The sequence below is a fragment of the Ctenopharyngodon idella genome, chromosome 16 (assembly GCF_019924925.1).
Source record: "Ctenopharyngodon idella isolate HZGC_01 chromosome 16, HZGC01, whole genome shotgun sequence".
Taxonomy (NCBI): Eukaryota; Metazoa; Chordata; class Actinopteri; order Cypriniformes; family Xenocyprididae; genus Ctenopharyngodon; species Ctenopharyngodon idella.
In genome coordinates, this window is record NC_067235.1 from 22,012,317 (window position 1) to 22,035,350 (window position 23,034).

At 37.7% G+C, this 23,034-nt stretch overlaps 1 protein-coding gene across 2 annotated transcripts; it reads left to right on the forward strand.

The window, feature by feature from the left end:
- Positions 1-234: 234 nt before the first annotated feature.
- chd4b (chromodomain helicase DNA binding protein 4b) lies at positions 235-22,075 on the forward strand. Of its 2 annotated transcripts, none has more exons than XM_051865194.1 (40): positions 235-568; positions 1,180-1,243; positions 2,075-2,187; positions 2,706-2,975; positions 3,721-3,839; positions 3,970-4,265; positions 4,422-4,540; positions 4,648-4,768; positions 4,884-5,053; positions 5,224-5,472; positions 5,668-5,871; positions 6,409-6,620; positions 6,707-6,838; positions 6,960-7,056; positions 7,367-7,558; positions 8,131-8,331; positions 8,535-8,672; positions 9,276-9,397; positions 9,509-9,682; positions 9,958-10,099; positions 10,230-10,361; positions 10,449-10,566; positions 10,650-10,774; positions 10,864-10,956; positions 11,082-11,223; positions 12,849-13,018; positions 13,108-13,285; positions 14,101-14,187; positions 14,401-14,492; positions 14,575-14,708; positions 14,788-14,932; positions 15,043-15,199; positions 16,264-16,358; positions 16,514-16,724; positions 18,643-18,705; positions 18,792-18,956; positions 19,039-19,147; positions 19,301-19,433; positions 19,543-19,738; positions 20,601-22,075. In XM_051865194.1, the coding sequence occupies exons 2-40, from the start codon at positions 1,195-1,197 to the stop codon at positions 20,774-20,776; spliced, it is 5,841 nt and encodes a 1,946-aa protein (XP_051721154.1). In that variant the 5' UTR covers positions 235-568; positions 1,180-1,194; the 3' UTR covers positions 20,777-22,075. The 2 variants fall into 2 exon arrangements, with proteins under 2 accessions (XP_051721154.1, XP_051721153.1); XM_051865193.1 differs by having other exon boundaries at positions 236-568; positions 13,108-13,297.
- Positions 22,076-23,034: the final 959 nt, after the last annotated feature.

A 23,034-nucleotide genomic window follows, 5' to 3' on the forward strand; every position in this document is an offset into this window, starting at 1 on the left:
CAGACATCCGCAGATTATTATGGTCTGTCGCCAGCGGCCTGGGGTTTCCCTGGAGACCATGTGACTGGTGTTGTTTTTTTTCTTCCCTCTCTTTTAGGAGTTGTGTTTATTATGGGATGTCAGAGCGGCCTGCTTATGACTATTATGGGATGCCGGAGAGGGCGGGAGGGGGCAGTGTCTCCATAGCAACGTGGTTGCTAAGGGGGCAGGGACTAAGAAAGGGGAAGGCAGTGTGTACTTGCTGGTACTGTGTGCGAGGGGGAGATGATTATTATGGTCTGTAGGTTGCGAGGTAACTATGCAGAGTTGAGTGAGTGTTGTAGGGAGGGGGGAGCGTGCCTAGGATTATTATGGGATGTCTCTACCCCCCCTGATTTCTTTGTGTGTATGAGGATGTTCGCTTCTGGTCACTGACGCTGGGGAAAGGGGAGAAGAGTGGACGACGTCTCCCAAAGATTTACACCTTTCGGAGCTTCTTTTTATTTTTCAGAGATAGGTAGTAACCTGCAGCTTTCGCGTCAGACTAAAGCTGATCATAACGCCGAGTATCTACACCTTGGACTGACCTGTAAGTCAATTCCTCCCACCCACTTCCAACCGCCCGTGTTAAAAATATATATATATATACATATAAATTTGCGTCCCTCGATTAGCGTTTTGTCATAGCATAAACCAGAAAACAAACAAACAAATCTAAATTTACGGGTAACTTACAACTGTTAGACACCGCGTCATAAACAGCCAAATGGTGTTTGTCAGGGGCTTCGCGACCTCCGCGTGTTATTTTCAAGGAGGAAAGTTTTTAAGAATCGAATATAACCAGAAACGAAGGCAGATAAGCGCTTTAACTCAACTCATCCAGCCGGCTGCCATTTTCCCTGCAGCCGGATCACTTGACTCTGTTTGCTAGCTTTGCTAACTTGATTGACAGCTAAGTTGAGGCGTCTTTCGCTCGGACCGAACGAGAAAGTTTACGAAAAAAGCCGAAATGACACGACTACGTCAAACTCTTTCTAACACTACACGCTTTGTGATGTTGTTGTTTTGTAATGTCACCATCGTTAATTGATTTTATTCTACCTTAACACAGTTAGCCTCCCCTGTCACTTGTTTCTCTGTCAACATGGGGTGCTGCTAAAAACCTGACCAAAATATTGTTGTCATTTCTGTTTCATTAAGGGTCCTGACGGGAATATGTCAGGGAGTGAAGACGACCGGGACCATTTTGGACCTTTGAGAGATGGTAAGGCTTTAGTTGTCCCGAGCAGAATCAATCTGGACCCTCATTAACCACATCATGTTATATAACCTCCCCAAATGAGCCCAAACATGCAAATTAACTGCTGACATACTAAAGTACTTCTGGACAAAATGTCTGTAAGGAGAATGCTGCTAGATTTAATGTTTATCTATTTTGCTCAAGCTGGCGAACCACGTGTTACTGTATCATACACCTACATAAAGACAAATCTTTAGTTTATGATGCAGCAGTAGCCAGTTAGCTGCATGCAAAAGTCACATCACTTCCTGATTAACTGATACGTAGTGAAAGCTGCGGCTGTTAAAATGAAAGATAAACCTATTTGTTACTGACTGCTTAGTATCTTAAGAGCGAAATGACTTGTTTTTCCTACTTCAGCGATCATACCGTGCGGGATATTGTTTAGTGTATTGTGTCAAACCCATTTGTTTTGCTTTCCTCTTCTGGCCGCCCTCGGTAATGGCGTTGGTAGCACATCCTATCAACAGAGAGCTTATAATAAATGAATGATTTCAAAAGCAAGAGCCTTATGCCCTAGTTTCACTGCTGCTGACATATTTGGACAGTAGGCTCACATCTTGAGGCAGGAATGCACAAAAAATAATGTATTCTAAAGGCGTTAAACTGTGTTAATGGATCTAAATTGATGTGCCATATTTCCTATAGTCATTATATTTAGTATGGGTCATACAGTTATAATAAAAATATTATGTCAGTTCAGGAAGAATAGGAAGGACATAAAATCAAAATGTAGGTGATTGTTCAGCCTTAATTGTTTATGTTTGGTGCATTCTGTGTGTCTGCTTTGGATAGATGATGTGGATGAACAATTATCAGAGGCAGAGACTCCCAAATCCAAAAAGAAGAAGAAAGCAAAGAAAAGCCGTGAAAGCAGGAGCAGCAAACGACAGAAAGTCATCAGAGAGGTTAGCAGAGCACCTCTTGAGTCCGAATAATATATATATATATATATATATATATATATATACTCAAACACACACACTTTTGTTCAGTGAGGATGCATTAAATTAAATCAAAAGCCACAATACATACTATTACATTGTTATTGAATGATTTCTTAAGGATAATGTGACACCGTAGACTAAAGTAAGATTTGCCATCACAGCAATAATTCAATTTGAAATGGAAAAAAAAAAAATCACAATATTACTGTTTTTACTGTATTTTTGATCAAATAAATGCAGACTAGGTGAGCATAAGAGACTTCTTTCAAAAACAATACAAAAAAATCATACTGACCCTAAACATTTGAAAGGTTTGTCTGATTTCACCTCTGCAGTGTCACATCATTAATAATTTGGCATTACCGTAACTATTAAACATGTTTACATAAACATGTTTTAGGAAAAAGCACTGAACTGAAGAGTTCTTTTATGAATATATCTTATACTGTCACCTCTCCTTGGGTGGTTTTGTGATCTAGGAGGTTCCTGTCAGCTCTCCTGAAGTCATGGAAGCAATCCGAATGGTAGAAGGTGAGGAAGAGGAGGAGGACAGAGTGGTGCAATCTGATAGTGAAGGGAGTGACTATGCTCCGAGCAAGAAGAAGAAAAAGAGATCCAGCTCCTCCAAGGAGAGGAAAAAGGGAGGTTCAGCAGGAGAAAAGGCTGGCGGCTCATCTGGAGGGAAAAGCAAACGTAAAGACCCAGAACCTGAGGAGGAAGATGATGACGACGATGATGATGACGGACAGGTAAGGGGTTGCCAATGAGTGGTCTATGTTAAACCTGGCAGGGTTTGATATTAAAACCTAGGGACAACTACAAAAAAACAACAACACAGAATTTAAAAAAACAAAACAATTTGTCATGCTTTTATAAAAATAAAGATTTAAAAAAAACAAATAAGATTTTTGTTCACAGATGCATTATTGTATTTATATCATATTGCTTATACTTTAACAATCAGTGTACTTGTTACAGTGTTACAAAGGACAAGTTCCTGGAAAAATCTGATGTCAATCCCTGTCCTGTGCTTTCCTTGTCTACAATGTTGCCATAATAAATACAGATTATCAGTTATATCCTGTACATTTTTTTTCTTGGTACACTACCACTCAAACGTTTTAGGTCGGTAAGATTATTAAATGTTGTTCAAAAAAGTCTCTTATTATTTTTGTGAAAACCATGATACTTTTTTTTTTTTTTTACATTAAAAAAGTGCAAAAGAACATTTATAATGTTATTTATAATGTTATAAGTAATATTATAAATGTCTTTACTGTCACTTTTGATCAATTTAATACATCCTTGCTGAATATAAGCATTCATTTCTTTAAAAAAAATCTTACCCCTTAACCTTTGAATGGCAGTGTATGTTAGTCAGTTTTTGGATAAAATGTCAGAGGATGTTATGTATGTATGTATATATGTGGTTACCTTTTTATGATTGTGTTCTCAATTATTCTACATCTGCCATCCTCTCTTCTCCCGTCACAGGAGCCCAAAACTTCCTCTCAGCTATTAGCAGACTGGGGAATGAAAGACATTGACTATACCTTCACCCAGGAGGACTACACCTCTCTCACCAATTACAAAGCTTTCAGTCAGTTTGTCAGGTAGAGCAGTTCTGCTTCTTTGTCTTTCTGTTTTTGTCCCATATCTATTATCACCTCATGTAAACATCCATATAATATCCTATAGATGACTGATCTGAAATGTGTGTTTTTCATTTCCTCTCTTGTTTAGACCTCTAATAGCTGCTAAGAACCCTAAGATCGCTGTGTCAAAGATGATGATGGTTTTAGGAGCTAAATGGCGGGAGTTCAGCACTAATAATCCCATGCGAGGCTCAGCGAGTGCCAACGCAGCCCTGGCAGCTGCCAACGTAGCTGCTGCAGTGGAGAGTATGGTGACCAGGGTGGATGGAGGAGGGCCAGCGCCCATGGCCACGCCCACACCACCAGCAGCTCCTGCTGCACTACCCCCACCCCAGCAGCCCCCAGCGGTTCCCCTGCGGAAAGCCAAGACCAAAGAGGGCAAAGGTCAGAGGAGAAAGAGAGCAATGTGGCTGAAATTTGATTGAAAATTAAGTGTTGGATGAACAGAATGAAGTTTTTTTGGGGGGACCAAAAGTGTGTTTATTATATGTATTTTTTTAATTTACCCAACTTTTTGTGTCATGTTTTTATCTACTCTAGGCCCAAATGCACGTAGAAAGACCAAGTCCACCCCAAAGCCCCAGGACAAAAAGTCTAAAGCGAAGAAAGTGGCTCCACTCAAGATTAAATTGGGAAATTTCAAGAGAAAGCGCTCCTCTGTATGCATCTATTCCTTATATGCTTACATATTTTAGCTAAATTATACATTATTATTCATATTTATTCAGTATTATTAGTTAATATATCAATATTTCTCCTTCCTCAGAGTGGTGAGGATGATGATGGTGAGAGTGATTTTGACACTTTCTCAGTAAGTGATGGATCCAACAGTCGGAGCAGCCGTTCCAAGAGTAAGAAATCCAAGAGCTCCAAGAAGAAGAAGAAGGGTAAGTCAAAGCGAGCGAAAACTCATATTATTCAACTGAACGCACATGCTATAATGAACACACTTTATTAGTTTGGACACTGATATATTTGATATAAGCCCTCCTCCTTTTATAGTGGATGAGGATGCTGATGGCTATGAGACCGATCATCAGGACTATTGTGAGGTGTGTCAGCAGGGTGGTGAGATCATTCTGTGTGACACCTGTCCGAGAGCCTATCACATGGTGTGTCTAGATCCTGACATGGAGAGAGCCCCAGAGGGCACCTGGAGCTGCCCCCACTGCGTATGTACATGCAAACATGTTCAGAATTAATGTCTGTCCTTTTCTCAATCTGCTCTGGGCTCATTGAGTAAAATTCATATTCTGTGTGTGTATGTGCACTATTTCTCTACATTCCATTGATATTTAATGACTAAAGTTTCTGTTGATTATGCATTATTTATGTCTCTCAGGAGAAGGAGGGAATTCAATGGGAGGCTCGTGAGGAGAGTTCTGAGGGTGAGGAGGAGAATGATGATGGAAGGAGGGATGAAGGAGAGGTAGAAGAGGAAGACGATCATCATATGGAGTTTTGTCGGGTTTGCAAGGATGGAGGAGAACTGCTATGCTGTGACACATGCCCCTCGTCCTACCATTTACACTGTCTTAACCCTCCCCTGCCAGACATCCCCAACGGAGAGTGGATCTGCCCACGCTGCCTGGTGAGAGAGGAATAATATAGTGTAATAGTCCAAGTCTATCCTTGTGACTTGGTTTTCTTGACATTGTATTTTCATAGATGCCATTGCTGAAATGTTGAGGATCAACATTACTGAATTCCATGTATGTATGTATGTATGTATGTATATATGTTTAATTCTATGGAACAAATTGAATATAATATCTTGTTTTCTCAGAGTGCTCCACTGAAAGGCAAAGTCCAGAAAGTTCTGACCTGGCGCTGGGGTGAAGCCCCTCCCCCTATGCCTGTGCCCCGCCCTGCAGACCTCCCAGCCGACGCTCCTGATCCTCCTCCTATGATTGGTCGGAAAGAGAGAGAGTTCTTTGTAAAGTGGTGCAACATGTCTTACTGGCACTGTTCTTGGGTCCAGGAACTACAGGTATTGCACAAATAAAAAATCACAATTTCTTGTAAGTAGGGATGCACCAATATTAATATTCTAGCAGATATGATTATTAATTATTTTCTTGTTGTGGCTGATATTAAATCTATATATTTTGTCTAAATAAATAAAAAATTAAACACTCGTTAAATAATACATCAAGAGTTTTAAATTCTAAAAATGCTTTTAAAAAAATCACAGCATTATAATGTACAGAATGAAAAATGTTTTGTATATTAACTTTAAGTGAATGTTTGATCATGGCAACTGTAATCTAAATGTACAAATAGAGGAAATGAGCATACACAGTTAAATATCCAATATCGACTTGCACAAATTATTTTAAATATCTCTAATAGCTGGTATGGTACCGTTGTATTGTGCATCCCTTGTTATGTTGTCCATCCTTGAAAGTCAAGAACATAAAAGTAGTCACACTGTCTTAATACACAAAAACATGCGTATATGCACATTAAATTATGCATTTAGTAAAATCATCTAATCAAGTATGTCTTTTTCTCTCTCTCGTCACAGTTGGAGCTGAACTGTCAGGTAATGTTCCGTAACTATCAGCGGAAGACGGATATGGAAGAGCCCCCCAATCTAGAGATGGGTGCTGAGGGAGACGAGGATAAGAGCTGTAAGCGGAAGAATAAAGATCCCTTCTATGCCCGTATGGAGGATCAGTATGGACGCTTTGGAGTAAAGATGGAGTGGCTCCTTATCCACCGCATCTTAAATCACAGGTGAGAGTGTTTAGATGTTCGAAATCTCTTTGAAAACAACATCTGCTCAACTATTTGGACGTTAATTTCTCTGTTCTCTCTGGCAGTGTGGATAAGAAGAATAATGTTCACTATCTGATCAAATGGAGAGATTTACAGTATGATCAGTCAACTTGGGAAAGTGAAGACATGGACATCCCAGACTTTGAGACCTTCAAACAGCATTACTGGAACCACAGGTACATGCACACAGGACTCTACAGCACTTCACATGCATGCACACTAGTATGAAACAATGTTGCAGTTAGAAGTGCAGTTGTAATTTAATCTACATGTTTTCTTTTTGTTTCTGTTTGTCAGGGAGCTGATGCTCGGAGAGGAGGGCAGACCAGGTAAAAAGATTAAGAAGGTGAAAGTGAGGAAGACGGAGAGGCCTCCTGCTAATCCTGTGGTGGATGTAAGGAATCTTAGAACAACTCAAATCAACTTCTGCCTATGTTATTAACTAAGATGGAATTTTTAATACTAAATACATTTAGTTTAGCACTGGAAGTTATTCAATGCAAGTTCATACCAGGCCCACTTCTTTTCTCTGTCCTGTTCCCCACTTTTTTCCCATAATTTTCTGTTCTCTCAAGTGTAACTGTTAATATAATTATCAGTAAGGCCAAAAATTGCAAATATAGATTGTTTAAAAGCCAAAGAAAATGTATTAAGTTTTTGACTGTCAATTATCTGATGAAATTCTTTCTGTCTCTTACTTTCAGCCCACTATAAAGTTTGATAGGCAGCCGGATTATCTGGACTCTACGGGCGGCACGCTTCACCCATACCAGCTGGAGGGTCTGAACTGGTTGCGTTTTTCTTGGGCTCAGGGCACAGATACCATCCTGGCTGACGAGATGGGTCTTGGAAAGACTGTTCAGACTGCTGTCTTCCTCTACTCGCTCTACAAAGAGGTTCGTTTTTTAAAAATATATAAGTACACTACCACTCAAAAGTTTTGGGTCAGTTCAAATGTTTTTCAAAAGAAGCCTCTTGTGCTCTCCAAGGCTGCTTTTTTAATAAAAATTACTGTAAAAACAGTATTATTATTACAATTTAAAATAACTGTTTTCTATTTTAATATATTTTGAAATGTAATTTATTCCTGTGATGGCAAAGCTGAATTTTCGGCAGTCGTTACTCCTGTCTTCAGTGTCACATTTTTACCAAGACTCTTTGGTGAACTGAAAGTTCTAAAGAACAGCATTTACTTGAAATAGAAATATTTTGTAAGTGTAAAAGTCTGTACTGTGACTTTTGATCAATTTAATGTTTCTTTGCTTCATAAAAGTATGAATTTCGTTTAAACAAAACAAAATTTTTTTTACTGACCTCAAACTTTTGAACAGTAGTGGAATTCTATTTTCTTGTGTCATTAAATCACTTAGATTAATTGGTTTTACAGATATAAATGGCCTCTAGAAAGGGTTATCATAAAATGTGGCTGTGAAGTAATTGCAGTATATTTGGTAATGGTTTCTCTCAGGGTCACTCGAAGGGGCCCTTCCTGGTCAGTGCCCCGCTGTCTACTATCATTAACTGGGAGAGGGAGTTTGAGATGTGGGCCCCAGACATGTACGTGGTCACTTATGTGGGTGATAAAGACAGCAGAGCCGTCATACGAGAGAATGAATTCTCCTTTGAGGACAACGCCATCCGTGGTGGGAAAAAGGCCTCCAAAATGAAGGTATGAATCACAGAGGAAAGAGGAGGGGTTTGGAGTGAAAGAGTTGATACAATAGCTTATAATCAGAGTGAACTAGTAACCATAACCGTAAACATGTAGGTTTATGCAACTCTGTGCCACATCTGCTCTGTGGTTTGATAATATTGCCCTTGTTTTTATCTGCCTACTATGTGTGGTTCCTGAATCTCTCTTCATCCCTGCAGAAAGAGGCTGCTGTGAAGTTTCATGTGCTGTTGACGTCCTATGAGCTCATCACAATTGATCAAGCCATCCTAGGCTCCATTGACTGGGCTTGTCTTGTGGTAGATGAGGCCCATAGACTGAAAAATAACCAGTCAAAGGTAAGATCCATGTGTCAGACCAGTGACAGTAATTTACTACTTAAAGGATTTGTTCATCCAAAACTGAAAATTCTGTCGTCATTTACTCGCCCTCATGTAGTTCCAAACCTGTATTACTTTGTTTCTTTCTTGCAACACAAAAGAATACATTTTAACGAATGGTTCATTCACAAATCTGACTGATTTGGTTCTTTTCTATGAACCAGTTTTTGATTCAGTTCACAAAACCAGTTTTTAAATGATTAATTCACAAATCTGACTGATTTGTTTTTTTTTTTTTTTTTTTTGTTCAACTCAGTGATTGGATTGCAGCTGATATCAGCCCACTAGAGGTTAAAACTACTTAGATTCAGTTTTTTTGCTCACATAACGCTATCAAATGAATTCAGAAGAGTTGGAAAATAGTGCAAAGGTCTTGTGGACTACTTTTATGGTGTTTTTGCATATTTTTTGAAGAACGTCATACATGTTTAAAGCAACATGAGAGTGAATAGATAATGACAAAAGTTTTATTTCTGAGAGATCTATTCCTTTAATATTATGATAGGCTGATCTTGGATGTAAAACTAACACACTCTCTCTCTCTTTCCCCCTCTCTCTTAGTTCTTTCGTGTGTTGAATAACTATCCTCTTCAGCATAAGCTGCTGTTGACAGGCACACCTTTACAGAACAACCTGGAGGAGCTCTTCCATCTGCTCAACTTCCTCACGCCTGAGAGATTTAAGTAAGTGTGTGTGTGTGTGTGTGTGTTCTTGATAAGTTAGTGCGATGAGGATGTTTGTGTGCCATCACTATTTTTCTATTGTTCAGTAACAAATGTTTGTGTGTGTTTCAGTAATCTTGAAGGTTTCCTGGAAGAGTTTGCTGACATAGCTAAAGAAGACCAAATTAAGAAACTGCATGACATGTTGGGTCCACACATGCTCAGAAGACTTAAAGCCGATGTCTTCAAACACATGCCCTCAAAAACTGAGCTCATCGTGCGAGTGGAGCTCAGCCCCATGCAGAAGTACGAGACATGTTTGTCTGTTTTGTTGAGGATTCTGCACATTTCTTCTTTCTTTTTCATTCAGACTAATTTGCGCCACCTGCTGGACACCCTCTCAGTTTTTTACAGCATGATTTATTGTATTGTATGACTGACAGTTTGATGATTCTGATTATTTAGAGTGTTTCTGTATAAATCAGAGTTGGATAGGCCATTTAATGTCCTTTTATTTACATTTACTGTAGGCTTTTTTATGACAATAGCCTTTGATTCGATTTTCTGTTTTTCTGGGACAGGAAGTACTACAAGTACATCCTAACACGCAACTTTGAAGCTCTGAACACTCGTGGAGGAGGAAACCAGGTGTCTCTGCTCAATGTGGTTATGGACCTGAAGAAGTGCTGTAACCACCCCTACCTCTTTCCAACGGCTGCTAATGTGAGCTTCCACTCACTCTCAATTAGGACTGTACCATTTTCAAGTAGAAATGGGGGGAACTTACAGCTTTTAGGTTTTAAATGAATAACAACAATACTTTCAGCTGATCTTTATGGGTCTTATTTTGCAGGAAGCCCCTAAAATGCCCAATGGCATGTATGATGGCAGTGCACTTACAAAGGCATCTGGGAAACTGATGCTTCTGTATAAGATGCTGAAAAAACTGAAGGAGGGTGGACACAGAGTGCTTATATTCTCACAGGTACACACACATTCCAGAAACACACACAGATTACAAATATACTTAGAATAAAACTATATACTGTAATATATTTAAACACTGTTGTAGATGACAAAGATGTTGGATTTGCTGGAAGACTTCCTGGAGAACGAGGGATACAAATATGAAAGGATAGATGGAGGGGTGACTGGAGGGATGAGACAGGAAGCCATCGATAGATTCAACGGTGAGGAAATAATGCCATCTATAATAGCAGTTTGATCAACATTGTGGATGTTTTGTTTTGACAAAAAAGTCCTCTCGTTTCAGCTCCTGGTGCTCCTCAGTTTGTTTTCCTCCTGTCCACCAGAGCAGGGGGTTTGGGCATCAATTTGGCAACCGCTGACACTGTCATCATCTACGACTCAGATTGGAACCCGCACAATGACATCCAGGTAGAGACGATGTAAAGTACCTGATGCTCTGTGAGAGAGACTATGTGGACAAACTCTTTTTTAAACTGTCTCTCTCTTGTCTTTATTAGGCATTTAGCAGAGCTCATCGTATTGGTCAGAATAAGAAGGTCATGATCTATCGATTTGTCACTAAAGCATCTGTTGAGGAGAGAATTACACAGGTGAGATATGAAACAGTGGTTTGAAACAGTTTAAAACCCAGGCAAATACAAAACTATGTAGAAAAACACTTAACAGTGAAACACTACCACTCGCAAAAAGTCATCGCATGACCTTTGTGTTTCAGGTGGCTAAGAAGAAAATGATGTTGACCCACCTGGTGGTGCGGCCCGGACTGGGCTCCAAGGCAGGATCCATGTCCAAACAAGAATTGGATGACATCTTAAAGTTTGGCACAGAACAACTTTTCAAAGATGAGCTCGGAGAGGGTGAGAAAAACACTGTTTTAAGGAATACTTCATCTTCTAAACATTACCTTGATTTGAGATCAGAAAGTGGAATAGACATTTGACAGAACAATAATGACATTTAAATGCAGCCGAACTTTGGCTACAGTAAGTAACAGATGTTCAGTTCCTAGTTAAGAGTTTATGTGTGACTTGTTTTGTGGATCAGTCAGTATGGCATATGATACAAAAAAATCCCCAACATAAGCTGCTGTGGTGTAGATGAGAAGTTCTGCTTTCAGTTGAAGATTATTTAGAGCTTTAAACTGCACATGACCTTGTTATGATGAGCAATGATGTCAATGAGCAGTTTTGCCCTGATGCCGCAGTAGGATTAAAAATAAAATTACTTTATGGTGGGCCAGGGGAAATGTTATAAATAAACATCTGATATACTAAATAAAATAAAATCTTTCTGTTGAAATAAATAATCACCTGACCCAGTTACCACTCACTTTATATCTATTTTATCTATCTCTCTCCCTCAAAATTAGCATTAAGAAAGCTTTATTAGCATGATTAAAGGGCTTAACATGCCATGACATGAAAAACCAAATTTGCTTTGATCTTTTGACATATAATTCTTTGTACCGTTAAAACATCCTGCACGTTTCATAGCTTAAAACGTCCTCCTCATTATAAACAAAGCATTTATTTAATCAAGCTCAAAAAACGGCTCATTTTGATATTGCGGGATCTGTGACATCACATGGGCAAAAACATTTGCAAATACCTGCCTCCAGAACAAGGCATCAATGAATGGTTATACATCATCGTACCATAGGCCCCGCCCACTAGCATTCATTCGCTTAACTGCTGACATTTGCCTACACTGGATGTGAGCGCCTCATCTTGAATCTGTCATCAACAGGACAAACTGGACGAGTGAAAGAGTGTTTGCTTTGACTCATCCAGTTTAAATAGCTCTTTTGCATCTCTCTGCAGACTTTAGAAAGATCCCTGCATCTGAAACAAGTTTTATTTTAATGCATCGGTGAATTATATGTTTGTTCGGAGCATTTTGTTTTGCAAACGATGCACAGTGTTATGGAGGGTTTGCAAAGAAACTTTTGTTGAAAGATGAAGCAGCCAACTGGCTGACATTTAACATTGGATCTGACAGCAGCTGCATCACAAATCTCAAGTAAATGATCTCATAGTGCTTTGTCTGTAAATGACGGTTTTATATGGATAACGTCTTCAAAACACTTTACTCACATGGGCGTTGATACCATTTCCTATGCAATGACGTTAGCCAATCATAACAGTGACCGTTTACTGACAAGAAACGGGTCATTTCAGACAGAGGGTCAGAATGAAGGTTGAAAATAAATGTTTTTCCACATATATATTTGTTTTGTTTTGTTTTTTTGTGCAAAAAACTTTGTTAACATTGTAAGTGAACCTCAAGGAACACATTAAAATAATAATAAAAATAAAATCCATGTCATGACCCCTTTAAAATAGTACTAGTACTAGTACTAGGAAAATAAATAAGGTCAATAAATACATACAAAAATCAATGGAAATAACGGGCTCAATACAAGAAAGGGACAAAGTAAAGATTAAAATCAATTCTAAATCAAATAAATCTCTCTCTCATCCAGGTGACAATAAGGAGGAAGACAGCAGTGTGATCCACTATGATGACAAGGCCATTGATCGGTTGTTGGATAGAAACCAAGATGCAACGGATGACACAGAGCTGCAGAGTATGAATGAATACCTCAGCTCCTTTAAAGTGGCCCAGTATGTGGTCAAAGATGAGGAAGAGGAGGTAAGTTTGTGTGGGATTGTGACTGTCTGTGTGCGGTGTGTTTACGTCATGTGTTTCTATATGTATATCATATGGTATGTCTTTGTCAGGAGGAGGATGTGGATAGAGAGATCATTAAGCAGGAAGAGAGTGTAGATCCTGATTACTGGGAGAAACTGTTGCGCCATCATTATGAGCAGCAGCAGGAAGATCTCGCTCGTCACCTGGGCAAAGGCAAACGGCCACGCAAACCCGTCAACTACAACGATTGCTCACAGGAGGACAGAGGTAGTAGACGGGGTACAGACGCACTTTTAAAGCTTTTTTTACTATTTTTTTTTTTTCCCCCCTGTATGTTTGTGAGTAGTTGCATATGTGTGTTGTTATGGACGAAGACGAACTTGTGGTGTGGTCTCAGGTCTGGAAGATTTATTTAATATCTGTACATCCTTTCCAATGAAAATAATGTTTCATGTTTAAAATAATTCCTTTGTATTTATAAATAATTATATTTATAGTTTAATAAATATTATAATTTATGGTGGTTGTTGTTTAGATGTACACTAGTAGTCAAAAGTTTGGACACACCTACCCATTCTTTATTATTAACTTCTTTTAGCATTTTTAAATGTTGTATGTACTAAAAATGTTTAACAAAGCAAGATGTACATATACCAAATTTTTGTTTTTGTTTTTATGAATGCAATTTTATTTACAAAATCTTGTAATTCATACATAATTTATACATTTTATATTGTTTTTAATGATGTTTTTGAATTATACATTGTATATAAATAAAAAAAATAATAATATAATAATAATAATATAATGTAATAATATAATAGTATAGTATATAATAATAAATTATAGCAGTTAGCCATAAGCCTTTGGACTGAAGTTGCTTCTCACAATCTTAAAAACCTCTAATCCTAAAAATCTAGTGGGTCCAAAAGTTTGACCTTTTTGTTGTAGATGATGGCATGATTTCGTGTTTTTTTTTGTTTTTGTTTTTTTGTTTTTTTGTCCCTTTTAAATTAAATATTTTCTTAATTTTAATTCCCAAGTGCTCAGTAATATATTGCCCCACTCATTTGTGTTCTCAGACTGGCAGGATGATCAGTCTGATAACCAATCAGATTACTCTGTGGCTTCAGAGGAGGGTGATGAGGACTTTGATGAGCGCTCTGAAGGTGAAGAACGAAGTTAAACCATCTTTATCTGAATAAGCAGCTACATTATATTATATTTTATATATATATATATATATATATATATATATATATATATATATATATATATATATATATATATATATATATATAATATTATATGCAATTATATTATATTATACAGATTTATATTTGTACTGACATAGTCCTCTTTTTTTGTGTGTGTGTTTGCAGCTAACTCCCGAAGACCGAGTCGCAAAGGCTTGAGGAATGATAAAGATAAACCACTGCCCCCCCTACTGGCCAGAGTGGGAGGAAACATTGAGGTACAATTTCATTTACCTTTCAACTTGTTTCAACTATTCCCTCCACATACTCAGTGATACTTATCTTCTCTCTCCTCAATAGGTGTTGGGCTTCAATGCTCGACAAAGGAAGGCCTTCCTGAATGCAGTGATGCGTTATGGGATGCCTCCCCAGGATGCCTTCACCACCCAGTGGCTTGTTAGAGACCTGCGAGGCAAATCAGAGAAGGAGTTCAAGTGAGTCTGACATTCCTTAGAGGAGTTCTTGTCATTTATTTTTTACCTCATTTACTTGAGCACTCTCTTTGTTTTTTAGGGCATACGTGTCTCTCTTTATGCGTCACCTGTGTGAGCCAGGCGCCGACGGGGCAGAAACATTTGCTGATGGTGTTCCACGGGAAGGACTGTCACGACAACACGTTCTCACACGCATAGGTGTGATGTCACTAATCCGCAAAAAGGTGTGTGAAGTTATGAGTGCTAGTAGTGCTTTAGTGGTTAATAGTGAGCTGTTTGATTCTGTGAATGACAGTGGTGATGTTATGTGATTGGCTGTTTTAAACTCGTACAGGTGCAGGAGTTTGAGCATGTCAATGGTCAATGGTCAATGCCCTGGATGAAAGAACTGGAGGAAAGCAAAAGAGCGGCGGCCATTGCAGCAGGAGAAGATCCAAAAACACCCTCTACCGGGACACCTGCAGATACCCAGCCCAACACACCAGCACCAGGTACATAGACACATAGAACGGTTTGCTTTGTTGATGCCTGAAATGAATTTAAGTTAAATTTAAGTACTGAAATGACTAAAATTAAAATTGAAATAAAAATAATTAAAGCTATATAGAAAAAAACAAAAACTCTTGGAAAAACCTTATTAAAGGAATGACATTCCTCAAAATAAAAACTTCAGTAGTTTGACTTGAGCCCTATTCGGACTAAATTTCATGGAGGCCTGTTCGAGAAATTTGTGTTTTACAGGTGTACTTTAATTTTAATCCTGTCCAAATCTGCCATGTCTGTTTTTCTCACACAACCTCAGTAAAAATTCCAGGGCAAATTACCTACTGTTTTTCAGCAAACTCAATGGCCCTCTGAGAAATCTAATCCTGTCTGAATGCGAATGTCGGTGATTGGCGATATTGTATTACAATGCTTCTCCTCATGTGTTTTTTTTTTTTTTAATCTACTTGAGCTACTGTTTGTGCACCAATCTTTTGTATACTTCATTTTAATTTCAATATGGATGGTATCCAACGAAAATAATATTAAATTATAAAATTATAATAAATAATATCTATTAATAAATAGAGCCAAATCACGGAAACTGCGAAGACTGCCCATTATAATATCAGTTTCAGGTAAGATACTAGTCTAAATGTCTCTGCTCACTTATAGTATGTGAGTTTATTATAAAGAGACACTTCTATAAATGCAAGCACAGCAGATGAAGATATTAGTCCCATCCGAATCTGGTACATGAAATCACAGACATCAGGTGATAAGAATTGTAACTCAAATATCTTTTAGAAAACTAGTCCCATTGGAACAGGGCTATTGTCTTTTATCATTTCACAGAAAAAAATAATTCAACAAAACTGCTTTACTCCTAATTAATTATGCGGGAAAAAATGTGTCTACCAAAAGTCATGTGGTCCAGTGGACATAAATAAAAACAAAACAGCTAATTTTCACATAATTTGCATAGTTTCAAGTTGCATGGAGAAGGAAGATTTGTCCAGTATCTCTGCACAGCTAATCGTTACCCATTAATCTGAATCTTTTATCCAAACAGAAGACCTTTCCAAAACTGAAGACGTAAAAGAGCCGGAGGAGAAGACTGAGGGGGACGGAGAGAAGGAGACGAAAGGGTTCAGACAAGAGGATGAGGTACTTGTTATTTACAGTCTCACTTTTTCACTTCATCTTCCTGTTTCTATTCTCTGTATTTTTAAACACTTTCCTTTTGTAAACACCTGCCTGTCTCACTTTGTCTTTCTTCATGTCTCCAACTGTCATTCTTATGTTCCTCCTTTTTTTCGCAGATTATTGAGATTCCTGATGAAGGCGAGAAATCCTCCAGTCCAGCAAAGAAAGAGGAGAGAGAGACCACCTCACCATCAGCAGAAAAGGATGTAGAAAATGAGAAGGATGGAGAAAAAGAGAAGTCCACTGAATCGAAGGAGAGCTCGTCTTCAGATGTCAAAGCTGAAAGTTCAGATGCCACAGGCAATGCAGACACATCCAAAACCAAAGGTGAAGCACTGAGCATTACCTAAAATGGCCAAAATACATATATCTTTTCTATTTTAACATATTTCTTTTTCTATAACTGAAACGTGACTTAATATCCACTTTCATTCCATGAAAATTGTCTTAAAATTACCAGATTTTTCTAGTAAAGATCCCATGTATAGAAAACCAGATGTACGATTGCAATTTGAATTTGAATGTTAAGTAGAATGGAAGTACAACTAAAATAAATTGTAATTCAAAGAAATCCATAAAACTGTAATTAAATGCAAGTTTGTCAAGATAAACCTTAAATGTTGACTTGTTTGAGAAAATTTTTTTAAAAACTTTGAAGCTTGAATGTTTGTAGGTTTTGAAGTATGGAATACCGGTTATGTGCAACAAACTTGCATATTCTGTAAAATAAGTTGCATCGCTTCCGGTTCAGGTCTTTTGTTTGTGCTTCATTAAATATAGAGCTGTTTTGGGCTCTGTTTCGTTTAGCTCCCTCTGGTTTTCAATATTTGGGAATAAACTTTACACATAATTTGTGTGATTTATTCAAAGCTAATTACACCCCATTAATTACCAAAATTAATCAAGACTTGTCCGACTGGTCAAATCTCCCCATTTTGTTCCTTGGCAAGATTAATGTAATAAAGATGAACATCCTTCCCAGGTTGAATTTATTTCAAAGTTTTCTGTTATTTGACTGCTGTTTTCTTTAAAAAGTAAAAATTAGGAGGGTTCTCACTCCCTAATTTAAAGTTATATTTTTGGTCCACCCACATTAAAAATATGATAAATTGGTTTCTTAATAGAATGGATTCAAGGTGGATAGGGATTGAATCTTCGAGATGTTTTCCAAATCTTTTATGTACCTTACCATTTATTTACAGTGTACATAAAATTGAATTAGTGTCAAATATTTTTTACGGTATCAAACACTCTCCTGGCATAGAAAGATGTTTTGAAGTATCTGAATATTCCACATATCTTATCTTTAAATCTCCTATTTTGTTCAACCCTGACCTACCCCCTGACATTCAGAACATCGGTTTTCGATCATGGAGATTGAGAGTAATTTTGGAGCTGGACCAGTTATTTGACAAGGGCAATCTGAAATCATTTCAGTTATTAAAATTTAATTTACCCAATAATGATTTCTGCAAATTTTTGCAACTACGACATCTTTTAAATCACTTCTAAAGGACAATAGAATACGCTTTGATCTTTCTGACATAGAAAAACAATTGTTCTCTTCATTTTCTCTCAAAAGGAAGATCTCTGTTTTTTTATACCATGTTATCTAATAGCGGCCCCTCCTCTTTTGACTCTCTGAAATTGATATGGGAGAAAGACTCTCAGTGATGAGGAGTGGCTGTCGGTCTGCTCCAGCATCTTCTTTAGAGGTGCTTCAATCTCAAACCATGAGCAAAACTTTAAGTTTATTTACAGGACTTATTTAACACGTATTTAACATTGTAGACTATGGTCTAGAATGTGTGTTCTTTGTACCTATTTACCAAGAAAATGTATTCTTTTGTTGTGGTCCACTCCTCATGTCCTTTCCGTTTATATATGGTTGAATCAAATTGCTATTTTTCTACCTTTAGAAAAATTAACTTGTGACATACGCCGGAGGTCTAATGATCTCTGGCGTATTTGGTCCCCTCTCTGGAATTTCCTTAAGAATGTATGTTGAATGTTTTTATTTCTTGATTCTTGTTCATTTTGGTTAACAATGAACTGTTTTCTTGTTTGTTCATGTGACGTTTCATTGTAAAGCCTATTCAAGTAATTATAAAATTCACTAAATTCCTTTTCCTCTCATTCAAATTCAAATTCCAGCTCGTGATTTGACATTGAACCAGTTCTTCAATTCTGAATTTTGCACAACAATGATCACACATAGCATTAATACTCTCTTACTCCATTGCAGAAGAATCTTCTGAAGAGAAGACAGACAAAATGGACACCAGCCCAGCAAGAGATGAGAAAAAAGGTACACACTAACACAATAACACACCTTTATACCACACATAACTGTTACAATTAATAACGTCTCTTTATCTTTCTCTCTTCAACCAGATCCAAAAGACGAGAAGGATGGAGTGAAGTCAGAGGACTCCGCTAAGCTGCAAAATGGAGAGAACACCAAAGAGGCAAGCGGAGGAGGGGATGGAGTGAGTGAGGAGAAGAAGAAAGCAGTGAAGCAGAGGTTCATGTTTAACATTGCTGATGGAGGTTTCACAGGTACACTGGGAATTTACTGTGTGTGTTTATGTGTATGTGCTGGTGAATTTTGAATCAATGATCTCTCTGTTTCTCTCTCCAGAGCTTCACTCTCTCTGGCAGAATGAAGAGAGAGCCGCCACGGTCACCAAGAAGACTTACGAGATCTGGCATCGTCGCCACGACTATTGGCTGCTGGCTGGTATCATACAGTATCCTTGACCTATTAACGTTTATTGATCACTTTGGTAGTCAATGTCTTTTCAGTACCGATACAGCAATAAATATGCTTGCACCACTACTAATTATCTGAAGCTACCCTAATTTTATAGATTATGTTATGTCCTTAACCTCTGTACCATCAGCCACGGCTATGCTCGCTGGCAGGATGTGCAGAATGACCCGAGGTTCGCCATACTCAATGAGCCCTTTAAGGGAGAGATGAGCCGAGGAAACTTCCTTGAGATTAAAAATAAGTTCCTTGCTCGCAGGTTTAAGGTTAGAGATGTACAGAAACTACAAAACTTATACACACTGCCTTCAGTGTTTGCCTAGAGCTACATTTGTTGGCTCATCTTTCAACTGCATCATTTATGTCTGTGTTTAGCTGTTGGAACAGGCTCTGGTGATTGAGGAGCAGCTCAGACGTGCTGCGTATCTAAACATGACAGAGGACCCCTCTCACCCCTCCATGGCACTCAACACACGCTTCAGTGAGGTGGAGTGTCTGGCGGAGTCACACCAGCACCTCAGTAAAGAGTCCATGTCAGGAAACAAGCCTGCTAATGCAGTTCTACACAAAGGTACAACAACTCCTATAACTCTGTACAGCACAACCACACAGCTTTGCACACACTTTTGCAATGGAGTAGTGTGATAAAACACAAACAAGTGAAATACAAAATAACTGTTATTATTTTGAGCAGTAAGGGGAAAAATGATTTGCATTTACATCAAATTATTACTATTTATTTAACACATGATTCTGGATCTTTTAACAAAAGTTCATTATCACATTTATGGTGAATTGTTGATCTAAATCTGAATATAAATCAAAATAAATTAAAATCAGAATTCAATCAAATTTAAACTGAATTTGAATCCAAATCAAATATGAATCTAAATCTAATTGAATTTGAATCCAAATCAAATATGAATTAAAATCTAATTGAATTTGAATTCAAATCTATTTAAATTTGAATTAAAATCAAATATGAATCTAAATAAAATTGAATTTGAATTAAAATCTATTTAAATTTGAATCCAAATCAAATATGAATTAAAATCTAATTGAATTTGAATCCAAATCAAATATGAATCTAAATAAAATTGAATTTGAATCCAAATCTAAATGAATTTGAATTAAAATCTATTTAAATTTGAATGCAAATCAAATCAAATTTTGAGTGTACCAATGTGTTGAAAGGCTCTCATCACTAATTATTAGACAAGTCTTTGTACAGCTACTTTCACAGCTTAGCAGTGTTTCCAACACACCACTGCGCAAAGCCACAAAAATTCACACTTAGTATCTCAATATAGCTTTGTACAGCACATTTGGCTTGATTATTACATCCTGTAGCTGTAGTAATGTATATAGGCAAAAATGTTCAAATAAATGGAGCCGTGTTCAAAAATCTGTCCTATCATCAATCTTTCTGTCAGTTCTCAAACAACTGGAGGAGCTGCTCAGCGACATGAAGGCAGATGTCACCCGGCTCCCAGCAACCATTGCTCGAATACCGCCCGTCGCAGTGCGGCTGCAGATGTCGGAAAGAAGCATCCTTAGCAGGCTGGCCAGCCGAGGACCGGAGGTCACACAGACGCAGGCGCCACGCTGATGACCCCTGGATTTTTCACCCGTACCTCTCATAAGGCACGATGAGGAATCATCTCACATACATACAGACATCCACCTGGGTCAGGTGATCAGATCCGTTGTATATATCTGAAATAAGTTCAAGCTGCCCACACTAGTTTGGACAGAAGGAGAATGGAGTGGTTAATATAGCTAACACACTGTGGTTCCCTAACATATCCCGTTAAACTCAATTTAGAGGCATTCCACCCCCTCCATTTTAAGAATCTTGTGAACACACACCTACTGACCTGAGAGATGTGTACGTATGTTAGAATACACAGCACCCAAATTATTCTCCAATAGAAATCCAGTTCAGGTTTTTCAGGTCACCTCCTCTGCACTGTAATAGTCAATGCAGGGCAAGGTAGAAGAGCTGGTGTGGATTTCTGCCTTGCGTGGAATGAATCTTTGCAGTGGGGACTCTTTCCACCTCAGGTGTGTATTATGTTGTAATTCACACTAGTTGAATCACTGTTTTTGTGAATTTCCACAAATGTGTTTGAACCCTTAAACATCTGGTTTCCAACCAGATAAAACCTGAAATCATGTGGTTTCCATCTTGTCCTACTGTAAGTACTGTCAAGCAGCAGTTGGAAGCCGAGTGAAAGGTTTATGCTGATGTAAACACAGACCCTGTCCCAAATGCCACCATGAGACATCCTCTTCCGAGTCCACATTTTGGTGACTTAATACCAGATAGACTGTCACGTAATAGTCCACTGATGCAGGCTCTGCAAACTTACGAACACATAAGCACTCTTCTGAAATCTGAAATGTTAAAGGGGGTGCCCTGAAGTCTTGGGTACTTCACAGATGCATTTAGGACAGGGCCACAACTCTTATGAGGCCATCAAATGACCTTTCATTCCTTTAGAATTAAAAAATATATAAATATAGTATATATTATAATCAAGAATTTTTTTCCCATTATGAGAACTGCTGCTTTAAGAAGAGTCAAGTTCCATGTTCACTATTGTTTATTAATTAACTATGTGCTTGTTAAAAAAAATCCACCTTTATTACCCATTCTCTCTCCTGATTGGCCCCTGAATAATGTAATAAGAGAGTATGCCACGGTTTCTTTTTCCTACAAGAGAAGACAAAATCCCTCTAGCACAGTTGAAAAAAATGCAGCTGTTAATTTAATGTCTAATTTTACACTTTCAGGAGTTTTGAATATCTCACTTTGTAATTATCGTTGTTACCCTGTTATTGTTATTATGTCTTTGTTTCTGTTTTTTTTTTTTTTTTTCAGACCTGCAATAAAAAGGTAACTAAATGTGCAGAGTGTTGTCTCTTTATTAAGAAGTAGCTTGCTAAGTTTTATATACATGTTACATATTTTTTTAGGAAATATGTTGAAAATATTCATTCTCCTCTACTGACCCTTCGCAAGCGTACACATTACGGAACTGACCATGTGTGCAAGTATTTTTGAATCTAAATATATTTGGGAAAGTATATGATTCATGAGTTTACATGGCTAAACATTCCCTGTTGTACTACCTCTTTCAATTTTATTGAAATTTCATTAAGATCGAACTCAAACGGATTGATTGAGGTGTTTATATGAAGACTTCTCAATCTGATTATAAATGGATTATTTATGTGCATGTAAATGTAGCAATCATGTTGAGAGATAACATGGAGGGGAGAACAACATAGGATGGTGCAGAGAGAGATAAAGAATGAGTTAAAGAATAACAACAAAAGACAGGATAGGGAAATTATGACAATTAACTAAAATGGGTGGGTGGAGGCAGATAACTTATCAGAGCAAATATGCTTTGGGAAGAGAAGGCTGGGAAAGAGGAGACACTTAAGTCTAGTTTAGTTAGTCAAGTCTTCACTCTGCATGTTATTAGATCAGTAAATGTTTACGATGTTTGATCCGTTCCATCCAAGCACAGAACTGGACATTGTATCTCTTTCTGTGTGTGTATACAACCAAGTATTAATCCGAAGAGGACAAAAGCATATCATGTAAGTAAGGGATAGTTTTTGACCTTCCTATATTCATGTATGCAAAAAGTGTCTATCTGAATGTTTCAAACTTGATTGTTTTCTTCTGCCTTTTTTAGTTTTTTTTATCTCAAAAGATGGGTTATGTGGTGTCACATGCCTTTTCAGTAACATTGTAGACAGGTTTCATCTTTTTGGCTGTCTCTATATTGATCTGTATTATGTGGACTGATAATCGAAGAATACCATCTCCAAAAACATTGAAAACTTTACTAT